At 35.6% G+C, this 15,809-nt stretch overlaps 1 protein-coding gene across 1 annotated transcript in view; it reads right to left on the minus strand.

Moving 5' to 3' along the window:
* The window catches only part of DNAH8 (dynein axonemal heavy chain 8), a 307,121-nt gene that overhangs the window by 106,801 nt on the left and 184,511 nt on the right, over positions 1 to 15,809 (minus strand). Inside the window, exons 60-67 of the mRNA XM_006926591.3 lie at positions 15,678 to 15,800; positions 14,083 to 14,213; positions 9,261 to 9,414; positions 7,710 to 7,874; positions 6,382 to 6,608; positions 4,376 to 4,494; positions 1,969 to 2,072; positions 823 to 999 (exon numbers count right to left, since the gene is read on the minus strand). Coding sequence (XP_006926653.1) covers positions 823 to 999; positions 1,969 to 2,072; positions 4,376 to 4,494; positions 6,382 to 6,608; positions 7,710 to 7,874; positions 9,261 to 9,414; positions 14,083 to 14,213; positions 15,678 to 15,800 — 1,200 coding nt within the window. The remainder of the gene's footprint in view (positions 1 to 822; positions 1,000 to 1,968; positions 2,073 to 4,375; positions 4,495 to 6,381; positions 6,609 to 7,709; positions 7,875 to 9,260; positions 9,415 to 14,082; positions 14,214 to 15,677; positions 15,801 to 15,809) is intronic.

Consider the following 15,809-nt stretch of genomic DNA (forward strand, 5'->3'; position numbering starts at 1 on the left):
AAAAAAAAAAAGGTATCATTAACAATAATTGCAACAAAAAGTTCTCCTAACCATTTCTTCATTTTTTTTTTCCCCCCACAGACTAATGACAATTTAGATACCATGACTGTTTAGAAACCTCTGATTTCAAACTTCCAAATTATCACTCTAGATTAGTGGTTTTCAACAAAGAGCAGTTTGGCCTCACCTACGTCCAGTGGCCAAGACATGAAAACTATCCTCCAAGAGATGATTGGCTAAAGAAAATGTGCTACCAATATACAATGGAATATTACTCAGCCATAAGAACAGATGAAATACTGCCATTTGCGACAACATGGATGGATCTCGAGATAATCATACTAAGCAAAATAAGCCAGACTAAAAAAGTTGAAAACCACATGATATCACTTATATGTGGGATACAAACCTAAAAGCAACAAATGAACAGGACAAACAGAGACTTAGGGACATGGACAATGGACTAGTGGTTACCAGAGGGTAAGGGGTAGGGGAGGAAGGGAGAGGTAGACGGGGTAAAAGGGGTCAAATATAAGGAGGTAGGGGGAGGGTGCAGTGGGTAAAGGATCAAATATATGGTAGCTGAAGGAAACTGGACTCTGGGTAGTAATCACACAATGGTATATATAAATCTCAAACTATATTGTACACCTGAAAATTATATAATTGTATTAACCATTGTTACCCCAATAAACTTAATCAAAAAAAAAAAAAAGAATTCAATTCAGTTTTCTCATTACAAAAATTCCCCAGTTATTTCATGTAATGAAACACAGGGCCTGCTAGGACTTGTGTTGGGAGGGATAACAATGCACTACTTACATTCAGGGCTGCTTCTGCTTCCTCCAGTGCGGGTCTAGCTGCCTCGAGTTTGGTCTCAGCTTTGACTTTTTCACTATCGATTTCATCTACAATTTTTTGGGCTTTGTCTTTTACCTCCTGCACTTCATTTTTTACTTTGGCTGAAGCTTGAGCACTTACTGTGACTTCCGCTAATACCTGTTAAATGGAGAAAACACGTGAGAGCAAATAGAAACCTTTGAGTAAAACTTAGATTTGAGTACTGAGAGAATATTTATTCAATATAATATAAAACATGAATAAGAGCAAATTTATTCCCCAATTAAGTCATCTGTATTTTAAAGTGTATTAAAGTAACTCATTTGAGCTGTTCTTGGCAGTTTTCTATTTTCTAAGCTCTCCTCGGGCTTAGAATATAGAAGGAAATATTTTAAGCTTTCAGAAAAATGGTATTTCTACTCTATGTAATATCTAGAAAATTAAAACAATTCAAGTAAGTGTAACAGAATAAGGTCAGAAACGATTTTAAGCCTCATGTAAAAGAAATAAAAAAAAGCTCCTTTTTGGTTAAGTGCCTACCATTTGCCAGGACTTTGCTAAGTGCCTCTCCTAGGCTATCTCACTCATTTCGGCAACTGGTTAAAGATCAGGGCTTAAGTAGCCATTCTTACCTCTCTGAGTGGAAGCTGAAAGCAGACTGAGACAAGGGTGGGAGATAAAAGAGCAGCACACATATATTCCTACCACCTTAGGAGGACTACCTTTTTTTGTTTAATTTGTTTTGCTTTGTTTAACTCTACCAACTCTTCCTCTTATTCTTTTCCCTTCTTGACACAAACTTCAGATGAGACTTGGGCCATCTTAGGAAATTAGAGCATGCAGGGACCAAATGTAACCTTTAGTCAAGCAGAAATTTCATAAACAGATGAGATCGAACACAAGAGACAGTCAAAGAAGGAAAAATAGTCTCAGATCAGGTAGAGGATATAATCGTTTATATATGTTTTGGTATAAGTTAAACAAAGATATCTAACAGTCTTTGTGAACATTATGTTACCAGAAATAGTCTGTACATTTATACTGTTTACATTTTAGTAACATTTTTAAATGCTCTTTTTTTTAACATGGAAAATGTTTCTCACCACTAGTGATAAAATGCAAACTCACTTCATCTGCTTTTATAGAAGCCACTGCCAGTTCCTTCTCCTTCACTGCAAGATCCTGAGAGAGCTTCGCGACGGATTCACTTGCTTCCATAAGCTTATCAAGACCTTTACAAACACACGTACATACTCTTGATGAGCATATGAATATCCCTCCATCAAATATTTATTCAATATTTACTACTTATCAGGCACCGTATAAGTACTACGACAAACACTGGGTAATTATTTGTGGACAAAGAGTTTAAAAATACACTATATTATGAGCAACATACTAATTAAATATCTGAGAATTTCACTGGGGGTGAAGGGTGAAGAAAATAGCTCTGATTGAAGAATATCATCAAGAGTCACTTAATTCATTTTGGGAGAAGCCTGTAATTATATTTATTTCTAATGTTTTTCATAACCAATGTGTTTCCTACTATTTTTATAAAAAGATTATTTAGCCCCCTTTGTATTAGTTTACATTATAGCATATGTTAACCAAGATTGCAGGAGAGTTCAAAGAAAATTCCTAAAAAAACTGTATAAGCTTTTAGATTGCTTCTTATTTTGGACAATACATTTTCCTAGTTCTTACCAAGAATAACGACTTCCGCTTTTTTTAAACTGCACTTTTGACCTTATTTTTTATGATATATAGATAATAATTTATAAACATTATATAAAAATTCAGTGTTTTTTTAGACTTTATATTATTTGATACTGTACAAACATTACTAAATCAAGATTAAAGACCTACATGACAGATTTCTTTCTGTGTTCACATAAGCAGCTTCGATACAAATATGCTCTGATGGAAATATACACTATAATTTATTGTAAAGGCCTTGTTAATGTGTATATAAGCTTTTTGTTTCCTTCTGTTATTGCATTTGGTTTATGATAAATTTTTCACTGTATATTTGTTCTAAATCACTACACAAACCTTATATTAAAATATATATTGTTACATAAAAAAATAAAAATAAAAATTTTAAAAAGAAGAATATCATCTAGACACTTTCAAGGGAAAGCCACAGTGCCATACTGAGTAAGATTAATTTAGTCAAGGAACTTACTTGACAAACTCAAGGCAAACAAATGCCTTGGCTTTGCAAACACACTGTAACTATCATTTTTTGCCTCTGAATCATATAGCAGCTGAGATTGCAAATGAGACACAAAATTTATTAACATTTTTGTCATTCTCTTTGCCATAAAAATGAAAATAACTGCTAAAGCCTGTGCAACTGGCTCTGTGCAACTGGCTCTTTCAGTACTGTACAGCAAAATAACTAATTGAATTTCTCACCTTCCAACTGAGTTCTAGATGGAGGTATTTAAGTAAATGTTTAGCATCTGGTCTCTTGAGGGGGCGGGGGAAGCACTCATTTATATGTTTTCCAATTTCCATGGTATAAATAATCCCACCATGGCTGATTGCAAGCTACCAACAGATTCTCAGTAGCACACCATTATATAATATTTCTACTATACTGATAGAATGGAACTAACCTCAAAAACATTAATAATAGTAAAATAGAGTAAAAAAGACTAAAAAGTGGTAAGTTTTAAATATTTATTGCCTTCATTTTTAATATAATTTAATTGTAAGTTTATATGACTTAATTTTTAATAACGGCTATGTTTAACAACCAGATCATAAAATTCTTAACTTTAACAATCGGCTCTCATGAGCCAGTACAAGTAGCTTCAGCACACCACTGAATCTGGAGCATCATGTAGAAAAGCTGCAAGAAGGTGAGCAATTGAGAAAAACAGAAGAAGGTTTCTTTCACTGTGCTTCTATCATCACTATCATTTCCTTAACCTTGCTTAGTTATGCACTGTGACCAAGTTTTCTGTAGGAGAATTGAAAAGAAAACACTGGGTGTTTTGGACTGTTTGGGCCAAATGTTTTCTAGACAAATAATCTATTCCAATTTTTACTTTTCCTACTTATATTACATATACTGCACACACAGATAAACTCTCTCTTCCTGTTTTTGTTTGTGTGTGTTTCTGTTTTGCCTTTTCCTTTGTTAAAAATTTAAGAAGCATTAACATGGCAAAGTTTATACAAATTGAAGGAAATTGTAATGAAAGCAAAAATTGAAATTGAGAGCTGGCTTTTCCCCATTTGCCAGCAACAGCTGGGTGACTCGGTGACTAGCTGCTCAACAGGGTAGACCCAGAGTTAAAAGAACTGGAGGAAATGGTTCTAAAAAGGAAACAAGCCACATTTGTTTAGATTTTCTTCTGCCCAGAGTTTCCTGACAGATCAAAAGATCTTTAAGGGCATTTTCTCAAAATAATCTATTACTAACAATAAAGTCCGTACTTCATTTTCAAAGACGACGATATCCACCAAACAGAACACTGGAATCTTTATCAGACGAGCCCTTAAAAAATTCCATTCTACTTACCAATATTCATACGTTCAGCTTGTTCATTAATATATTTCACCTTTTCAGTATAAATGTTTTTATAACCATTTATAAATGAGAGATAAGATTTAGGAGTCACGTGTGCTCTTCGGCGGTATCTGAAGGTAGAACATAAAAATGATGTTCATCTCTAGCATTCTGGCGCACTCCTATAAAATGTCAGAACAGATGTTCTCCCCACTGTGAAATGAGTATAATTCTGGAGACTGAATCACTAGCAGGAAGGCAGGGATTGTGAATGGTTTCCCTAGAAGTGAGGTAGAAAGAACACTAAATATCTGATGTTTGACCTTTTAGGGGTCTTTGACTTCACCCTTAACCCACTCTCGGCTTCCATTTCCTCATCTGGAAAACTGAGAAAAGAATCACTGCTCTACACCTGCTAGAATTTTGTGAAGACAAAAAATATATATAAATAGTATATGTAAATACTTTGCAAACTTTAAGGTTCTGTACAAATATTAGGGATACATGATTGAAGTGAATTTGTACCATGATCTGTTTTCATTCAACTTATATTAGCTACAAACATCTTCTCTCCTAGGGACGAGCTGGATGGGCTCACAAAGGTGAAAGCCAGTCTCCTGCTGATTTCCTGTATTGTCCTTGAAATCAAGGCAGCCACATTTGATTCCAACACTCAACTCACTATGGCCTTTAGTATAGTATTTATATTTAATGACTGAAATAAATTTTTAAAAAACTAATTTTATACAGGAGAAGCTCAAGCAAAAGAAGTCCTCACATACTATAAAATCATTTTACCTCATATTAACTTTTCGCTTTTAGAGTTCTTAAGATTTTTTTGTATTAAAATTTTTTTTTAAGGATTTGGGCATATATATAAGACTATCATTAAAGAGTGTTATATAACTATTACATTCAGAATAAACTTCTATAACCTAAGAGGATACAAAAAATTTGAAAAATACACCGACTTTTTCAAAAATAAAGACACAAATTTTTTGTAGCTATATGGAGGTAAAAATTTCTCTCCACCGATGATGGTAGCAGGAGTTCAAGTGAAGTAGAAATAAAATCTTTCTTACAGTAAGAATTAATACACACAAATTCACCAGGAGAATTGGGAGATTATCTAGAACTATTCAAGAGGTGTGGTCTGAGTATAGTTTTAAGTAAAGAAGAGGGTACAGGATAAACAAACTTTTGTGAGATAGGGACCCGCTGGAAAATCAGTGAAAGTGTCTGTCACCCAGACTCTCTATATAGAAAAATAGGCATTGTCTTTCTGGCAGGTTCAGTACTTCCTGAAGCCCATCTATTAACCTTAAAGGAGAAGCCCACTGTTCCAGAAATCCACGTTGGCTCAACTATATTCACGTCTGACAATTGTACACAGTGATTATCATGCTTTTGGGGGGGAAGCGGAGGACGGGGAGAGGGTGAAGCAATATTTTTGAACTGCTGACACCAGTTTTGACATATGAACACCATTGCTACTTTTAGTAAGTAGACTCTCTTACAGTCAATTAAAATTTTGTTTCATAATTATTTAGTGTAAAAACATGATAAAACATGCATGACTTGATAAGACTAAGGGATGCAAATACAAATCCTAAAAGTTCTCTTAACAGAAGGCAATGATGAAACTTTAAAATGGTACACTTCTTTAACCAAAATAAATATTCCATTTGAATAAGAAACTAATTTTAGAGTTAACAGTGCATAAATTAAGTCCTTCTCAAAAAAATCAAGTAGATGAAATTATGTGATCTATTAAGCATGTGTTACTTTGAAGATTGAAAGGAAAGGGTACTTAAGCATGGATACTAGTTAATTTTTAAATTTTGTTTACTTATTTTTTCAATATGTATCTCTAAAAAAATCAAAGCAAAAAAAATAAGTGTAGCTGGGACTTCATGCTCAATCAATATGAAGAGTTATTTACTGGCAATTCCATTTAATTCCTCTTTGGAGTAAGCTTTGTGGTTCTGTAGCTATCATATTTATGTAATGTCACTTACCTTTGGAAATAACTTTCACAGCTCTCTGAAACCATGTCATGGAAGAGGCCCATTGTTTCTACAACTTGTCTTTTAGTGTCACTAGAACAGACAATGCTATAGTCTAAAAGGAAATAGGAGGCCACGGCAACCAGAGCCTCCTTGGGCCAGCGACTGAACCAGTCCATAGTGCAACCTGATATCAAGCCAGGAAATTTCAAAGAACGGGCACGGAACTTCTCACCAACCTATGGACAGCGAGGTCAGAAAGCGTCAGAAACACAAACAGATTAGAAATCGGCTAAAGAAAGGCTTATGTATTGTGAGCCAACAGTGTGACATCACAACTTTTTTAAAAATCTTGGGCTGCATTAATAAATAAAGTGTCCAGGTGAAGGGAGGTAATATTTCCACACTGTTCCCTGTCCTAAGGCTACATCTGCATTCTTGGATTCGATTCTAGGAGCTACCTCTTAAGAGGAAACTGACAAACTAGAGAGTGATGATCAGGAAAATGAAAGGCCTGGACACTAGAACAAGTGAGAAAGGCAGAAAGAACGGGAGGTGTTTGGTCTAAAAAGGAAACAGTTCAGGGAGTCTGCAAAAACTTTCTCCAAATATCTGAGGAGCTATATATGGGAAACGGTTTGGTTCATTTTACAGGACTGAAACAGAATTACAGGGAAAAAGACAGAGAGACAAAATATTATTGCTTATAAAGAAGATCTTTCTGGCTACTAGACTATCTAAAAATTAAGCGGATGCCTTGTAAGTTAGTGAGACAATTCCCCCTCCCCCAGAGAAATGCTGACCGATAGAATTTTCTATATATGTTTTCCAGTATGGTAGCCAGCAGCCACCCATAGTTATTGAGCACTAGAAACAGAGTTAGTAGGACTGAGAAATTGGATTTTTATTTTTACTTAATTTAAGTAATCAAAATATAAATGGCCATACATGTCTACTGGCCACTATATGGACAGTGCAGTGAGCTACAGATAATCGAACATACATCAGGGACATTTTAGATGGTATGTCTAGATTGGAGGTAGAGCTGGACAAGACTGCATCACCAAATCCCTTACAATTCAAATAATCTATGTCTCTAGGTAATTACTAAAAGTTTTAGGCTATGCAATAATTTATAATAAGATGAATATGTTAAATTATCAAATTATTATACTTTGGTATGAAATATCAGTCAATGGAGATTGGTGATGGTAAAGTGTTAATTTTATTTCAATGTAACGAGTGTTACTTTGTGAGCAAATCATCTCATCAGAGAAGGTCAACAAACTATTTTAATAAGTAACTCCTCCTACATAGATATAAATAAAATAAAAACTCACTGGAGAAAAGCACAGAACAACATGCAAGTTCTTCTTTGATCTTGAAATGAAGTACTCATACAGATTATCAAAGGTAGGAGGGTGACGAGGCAGCTCCTTTTTCATCACCGATATCAGATTTTGGGTGATTTCATCCATCTCATCCCGTGCAAACAAATTGGAGATCTTTGAGGAATAGGTAAGACAGTGTTCTGTATTTTAAGAGTTTGCCATAGGCAATTCAAAGCTGGAGTCTGGTTTTTCCTCCCCTCCCTTGCATTACATCTTTTTTCATATTTTCTTTCTGCACCTCTACAGTTAAACCTTGATTTGCCAGAGATTACCAAGAGTGCAAATATTTATTGAGCAGATGGAATGTCTAATTAGGAGCAAATTATTCTTCCCTTTACTCAAACGGTTATCACCAAAAAGCTCTCTATCATTCCAATCATCTCTTCAAAATGTCCAGTAATGCCCTCTCTTCTTTGACTCACAGTTTCAATTCTGGTTCCAAGTTAGTTAACCAGCTCATGTACCCATAAGCATCCATAGACATCATTGTACAGGGAAGAATTAACACAGCAGGCCAGTTTTGAGAAGAGTCTGCTTGCAGGGCTGGCCCTTGGCTGGCATCTGGGAGCTTGGCTTTTGGAATGTCTCCTCCATTGCAATTGATAAGATTGTTCCAGTGTGCCTAGACTATTTATACAAACATTGGGGTATATGGAATTTTGGCAGTTGTGGCTAGGCAGGGAATGACCACATGACCAGGCCCCAATAAAACCACTGAACTCTTAGCCTCAAACAGGCTAACCTGAAACAGAAACACAATGCCTGTGTTATGGCACTTCACCACCGGAGGAAAAGCACATTCTATATGGACCCTCTGGTGAGAATGCAAGAAGCCTGCACATGGATTTCTCCAGATTCCACCCTGATGTGTCTTTTTCTTTACTCATCTGGCTGTGAATCCTTATGGTGTTGCTTTAATAAATCTTAGCCATGATTACAAGTATATGAAAGTCCCATGAGACCTTCTAATGAAGTACCAAGCACGTGATTGATTGTGGAAGTGCAGATACAAGTGATGTCAGAAGTGGTGACATCAACATCTACTTAAAGCTAGCAGAACTCTCTCAACCCTTCTGTACTCCTGACTATTGGTAGGTAGGTAAGTAGGTAGGTAGATAGATAGATAGATAGATAGATAGATGATAGATAGATAGATAGATTAGATAGATAGATAGATAGATAGATAGATAGATAGATAGATAGATGTAGATGCTTTGCTTCTCCTAAAATAACTTATAGGATCAAACTGAAGACTGAAGAGACAAATAAGCAATCATATTTGAAGTGACACAAAGCATACAAAAAATCTGGAGGTAGGCAGCATTAATTTCACAGGAACTTCAAAAAACTTACCAAATCTTATATGTTAATCATTTCTAAAATGAAAAACATGTGTAAATGGTCTCACTTGCTGAAAGGTGTTGAAGTGTTGCTGTTTTTCTATTCAAATATAATTTACATTTTAGAAATATGAGCTTTTTCTCTGCTTTTGAGACCTACCTCCCCTGACGATAGTAGGTTGTTAAGATATTCTAGAAATGCCTCATCTTTTATTTCATTGTCAGTAAAGATGAAGGTGATGCCTTTTCCATCAGCACCGGCAACTTTGTACAAAAATTTTAAGTCATCTGTTAGATTACTCACATTATAAGACCTAAAAAGAGCAATAGTAGAAAATTTCAAGTTAAAAATATTTATAGTTATAATTTATTTCAAAATACAACTTAACCCATGATGATTAGAGCATAATCTGCACCTGCTCCAAGAAATATTAAGTAATTAATGCCTGCTATAAAAAACCACAGAGATTAGAGTGAAACAGCTATATGTTACAGTTCAAAACACATATGTCTTATTTAACTTGAGAAGTGAGAAATGGGGCATTTACCAGAAGTGACTCATGAAGAGTAATCGGGAAATATACTTTCATTCCTTGCAATCTGACAGTTCTCAGCAAGAGATTTTGCCCAAGGGAATATATGTATAATATCTAAAACAAAGCCTATAGAAAAAGTTTCATTATGCAATGTGATGTAAATAACAGAAATGCTATAATTATGTGGTTACAGGTTATGAAAAGAAGGTCTTGGTCTCTGTTTTTCTGTTTCCTCTGTTTCCTACTAAATGTATGTGCTACGAGAGCTAATATGATGTGTAAAGATAAAACAGACATTTTCTAAAGTGTTGTATATAAATCTTCATGAGTAAGTTGACAAAGACTGTAAAGAAACCCTCACTTAAAAGAGGTTTTACAGTGCGATAGCGTGTTTCATGTACACCATAGGGTGTAATGGCCACTGGAACCAGAATGACCTGGTTTCAAATCCCTGTTCTGAAGCTTGAGATATGTTCCTTCACATTTCTCAGCCCTGTTTGCTCATCTGCAAAACGAAGCTAACACTTATTTGTAAAGATTGTTGTGGGCATTAGAGATGATGTAGCTTAAGTAAACTTAAATAAATGAATACTTATTTTTAAACAAGGGGCATCGGCTACCCCGTTGGGTGGCACCACAGTAAAAAGTCCTCTAGACCTTGGCCAAAGGAACCCCGTCAAAAATAGAGCATATGTTCCTTTCAAAATAATTTCCGAGAAGGAAATTCATTAAAAAGAGAAGCTGGTAAGATGGTTTGCTGAGACATAGCTACACCTGTGGGAGCAACACAGCCCACATCCTTCCTGCAGGGGTGCTGTGGCCCAGTGCCCTTACTATAATCTGCTCACTCACTGGTCTCTGAATCGACAAGGCAATGAGGTCACAGAGCCATTTTGGCTGTTTTGTTTGTTTGTGTTTTTAATGAAACTGACTGTTCTGTGTTGTTTTTGAGACAGATAGACACAATCAGAACACGCCCCTCTCTAGGACTTGACCCCTCTCTCTTTCTTTCATAGCTAAGCTTCTTGAGGAGTTTCTAAACTTATCTCTGCTTCTTCACTTCCTTAATGTGATGTGGCATTCGCACCCATCCACTCCACTGAACATTTTTACACGTTGTCTGTTAACGATTTTTGTGCCTTAACTTAAATCAATAATTCTTTACCTCCTTGGTTTCTGGAAACCACTCTGGATTTCCTCTTCTCTGTTTGGCCTGTCCTTCTTACCCTTACTCCCCTTGCAAGCCCCCTTTTTCTCTGCTAGGAGACTCCAGAGTTCTTTCCTCAGCTATCTTTTCTTCTCACCATGCACCCTATTCATGCTCCACATTACCTTAAAAGAGTTCCCTCCACTGAGACTTTATACTTACATCTCTAGAACCCTCCCCTGAACACTATGTCCATTGAGTCTAGCTGCCTATGGAAACTGTGTTCTGCAGACATCACATACTTGACATATACTGAACTGAATTCTCATTTTACCCATTTAAAACTGGTCATTTATCCATTCATTCAACATGTATTTTTTATAGTGTTGGTTAAAAGTACCCACTTTAATAGTAAAAGGCAAGACAAAGGCTATAATGAATGGTCTATCCTCAGGGAGCTTACAGCCTGGTGAAAGAGACAGAAATGTGAACAAAGCCTTGTTTAACGCAGTGTGATAAATGCCACTAGAGAACTTAGGGTATCATCCTAGACTCCTTCTTTCCTCTTCTTTGCCCCATTATCCAATCAATTGCCAAGCCTTATCAGTCCTACCGACTACCCCGCTGACTCTATCTCTCTATTCCCACTTTCCCTGCTGTTTGACAATGTACCCAGGAGTTGATTTACTCAAGTATGGTAACACATGCAGACCTGAAAAGGACTGTCATGAAGGAAGAAATGTGTACTTACAGATCCCCACACAGGGCTACAACGTCAGGCAGCAGAAGTGAGAGAAAAGCATGGGCAATGACAGCCTCTACTGTAGTTTCGTGAGAAAGGCAAGAAGGCTAAGTAGATTTAGGATTGGCTAGTTTGAATAATTTCAGCAGGTTCTGGGGCACAAATGCCATCCCTAGTTGATGGGTCTTTGACCTGGGGTGAATAGGGCACAGGAATATTGCTTCCTAAAGTATAAAGCCAGATAGAGGCAGTGGTTCAGAGTATGAGCTCAGGTTTGGTTGTTTTACATATGAAAGGCACATTTTCTGAGCTAGCCCTGGGACGAGCAGTCTCTCTCCAGTCAACAAGGTGCCAGGGCCAGAGCATCAAGAATACAGAAAACAAGAAAATATAGTTCACACACCTGCCTTAATTTAAGCCTGCGTCATATCTAACTACAATGACTGCAATCCCACCTACTCCCAGATCGCAAACTCAGATGCCTACAGGAATCAGGCAGGTGATGCCAATAAGTAACGCAGGGCTAGTGGGGTCCCTGGTAAATTGCAGGGTTGCATGTCTCATCTAAGGAGGCAGCTGCTGCTCAGCTCAAGCCACCTGGGAATGTTGGCCTAGTGTTGCCAAATCTTTCCATTATTTCAAGAGAAGTCAGAAATATTTTTTTTTATGTGAAATCTCCCAATTTTTTTTAGATGACAGTTGTAGTTTTAATAAACCATAATCTTATGCCAATATGCACAGAGATGAAATCAGAAAAGCTGGAGCAGAACTGCTCCACTGTAGTAATAGAGGACAAACAACAAAGGAGGCAGGAGACAGACAAGGACTAGTCTGAGATATACCATTGATTAGCCACTGAAATCTCCCAATTTTTCAATGTTGACAGTTGATTAAATTTAATTTACTTTAGCTGTAGATATTTGATATTTATGTTTTTTAAATGCTCTTGTAAATCATACCTTGTTAAACTTTTATCCATTTGGCAGCAGAATGGTGTGTGTGTGTGTGTGTGTGTATTTAGCTGTAGATGTTTGATATTTATGTTTTTTAAATGCTCTTGTAAATTGTACCTTGTTAAATTTTTATCCATTTGGCAGCACAATGGTGTGTGTGTGTGTAAGTTGAAAAAGGGATCCAAAATGTGTATGAAAATAGAAAGTACCAAATATTAAAGACAATGTTGAAGAACAAAAATTTATTTGAGATATATTAAAAAGCTACAGTAATTAAAATAGTGAGTAATGGTGCAAAGATAGATAAATAAACCAGTAGGATATGATCGGTTAATTTAGGGGAAAAAATGACACTGGATTAATTGGATATGTATATTGAAAAAAATATCTTAACTCCAACCTCAGACTTTATGAGAAAATTAATTCTAGATGGGTTATAGTTCTAAATGTAAAAATAGTAAATTTTATCTGTAAAAGTGAAGGAAACCACAGAAGAAGAATATCTTCATGACCTTGGAATAAACAAAACATTTTAACAGAATACAAGAAGACTAAACTAAAGGGGAAAATTAATAAGTTTCACTAAAATTAAGATCCTCTAAGAGTAAAAAGGCAAGCCAATTACTGGGAAAAGATATTTGCAATACATACTCTGACAAAGAAATTATATCCAAAATACAGAAAGATCTCCTAAAAATCAAGAAGAGAAAGAACCACACTTCAATTGAAAAGAAATGAGCAAAGGACTTAAATGAGTATTTCACAAAACAGGCTGTCCAAATGGCCAATAAAAGATGTACTGAACATTATTAGCCATCTCAGAAATGCAAACCAAAGCCACAATAATATGTCACTGCACAGCCATCAGATTTCCTAAAGTGGAAAAGATTCACAATGCCAAAGGCAGGTAAGGATGTGGAGGAATGGAAACTTACGAACTGTTGGTGGAAGTATAAACTGGTAGAACCACACTGGAACACCGCTTCACAGATCTACTAAAGCTGAATATGTACATGCTCTATATTCAGCAACTATACCTCTAGGAGTATATTCAGACATGTACAAGAATATTCATAACAGCTCTATTTGCAAAAAAAAGCCCTTGAATATGTTCATCAGTAGTATAACGGATAAACAAATTGTGGTAATATGTGATAAAGAAGATTATATAGCAGTAATAATGAACAAACTGTTGATGCATGTAGCATCATGGATGAATCTCACGAATATAATGCAAGCAACAGAAATGTTACAAAAGAATAAATCCCATATGATTCGATTAATATAAAGTTCAAAAATAGGCAAAACTAATCGGTGGGCTTAGAAGTAAGAATATGGTTTTCCTATGACTAGGATAGGACATGACGGGTACTTCTGCAGTGCTGGTAATGTTTTATTTCTTCATCTGTGGGCTAGTTGTGCAGGTGTACTTACTTTGTAATACCTACAATTTATGTACATTTCCTTATATATGTTACTCATAAATAAAGAGGTCACTTAAAAAAGAAAGACACTAAATTGTTGTATTTTTTTTTTAAAGAAAACATTTTACCCCAGAGAAACTAACTATAGAAAACATATTGTGCTGTTTTATTTTAGCTTACCTGGTTAATGTTATCTGGAATATTTGATATCCAGCTATAAAAGAGGCCAATCTCGAAAGACTTTGCTTTCCAGAACCACCAACACCCACCAACAATGCATTTCCACATGATGTTCGAATTATTCGTGAAATCTGTTTTAAAATAAAATAGTATTTATTTGAAAATAGAATCCAACTGTATATATTTTCTTGCACTAGATGGGTCCAAGATTTGACTATGTGCTTCTAGACTACATTAAACTTTTTCTGATAAATTCTGATAAATCTCAGAATTTTAAAAATTAAAGTTCATATGGATTCAAATTCTTTCCCTGTTCATCTATATTTACATCATGAAAAACAGACGAAACTGTCTTTCACCTATTTCAAAACTATTCTGTGTGTGTGTGTGTGATTTTTTTTATTTTTCGACTCAAAGAATGGTGGAGCTGCTCTTGCCAATCTGTAGAAAGAAGTACAGAATTATCAGCTCACTATCCATAGTTTTAACACACTGATTTCCACAGACACCAAGCTCTACAACGAATCCTACGTTTATCATATCTCTCCCAATGAAAATTCTTTCAAAGTACCAAAATTCTACTTGCAGTAGAAGCAGAAAGGCATTTGTAGAAAAAGACATTGAGAAATAGCCTGGTTGGTCATGTGTTGCTTTTCTATGGTCGATTTTCTCAGTGAGGATAAGGCTTGAATTTCGGTCAAAATCTTAGGCAGGCCGATTAAAGAGGAAGAAAGTCTAGATGGATCATTAAATTTACTATCACCACTAAAAAAATATTTTCTAAGTTCAAGTTTTACACATTAGCAATGACACCTTCATATGTATTAATTCTATTATTATATTTTTACACGTTAATCACTTATATGGTCTTTCACCTTAGAACAGGGTCCCAGGCCCCTAACACCTAGCCATAGTGGGTACTCAATAATTACTTGTTGAATGGATGAATGTGAAACGGGCCCAGAACATCTAGATATTCATCAACTTTACAAAAGAAAACTGTGTAATAAACAAAGAGCTAACTACCCTCTTTATCAAACCTCTAATTCCTGGAGAAACTCCTTTTTTATCTACAAATTATACAAATAACTCCTTTCTGTAGTCTCTCAGACTTGGTGCACCATACTCCTTTTTGGTACCACTTCTAAATAAATTCATTTTTTCCACCAGTCCTTTTCATTCGCCTTACCCCTTCTCCATCAGTTTGTCCCTAATCTGTAAGCCAATGAAGAAATTGACATTTTTAAAAGCATCAACTTTTCCTCCATTATATCAAAATATAATTTGAGGAGAGAATATTTCTTCATAGGGTTCTCCACCTTACTTTCTAGGAAGATAAAACTGACTTTGTGTGTCAAAACTCCAAACACAAAACCCAACAATTTGCCCTTGGAAAACATCTGCTGTCATGTTGGTGAATTCAAAGAAGGGATTTCTGACTAAGCCTTTATTTTCTGAGACAATGAACTGACCCAACTTATGGACACTCTTCTATATGTTACATTATACTACGTATTTATTTCCTCGAAAAATTTAACTGTGAAATTTACTATTTACATGATCTATTTATAGTAACAATAGTCAATAGTTAGAACCTTAATAAGATGAGTCATTGCATCTTTAAAAAACACTAGATCAAGAGATGTTCCTCTAATGAGTTCATTGAACTGCCTCTGGTAAAACTGGAGTTTTTCACACAGAAATTCAAAGGATGGTATCTATGGGTA

Source organism: Pteropus alecto, unplaced genomic scaffold (genome assembly GCF_000325575.1).
Source record: "Pteropus alecto unplaced genomic scaffold, ASM32557v1 scaffold7, whole genome shotgun sequence".
In the NCBI taxonomy this organism is placed as follows: domain Eukaryota; kingdom Metazoa; phylum Chordata; class Mammalia; order Chiroptera; family Pteropodidae; genus Pteropus; species Pteropus alecto.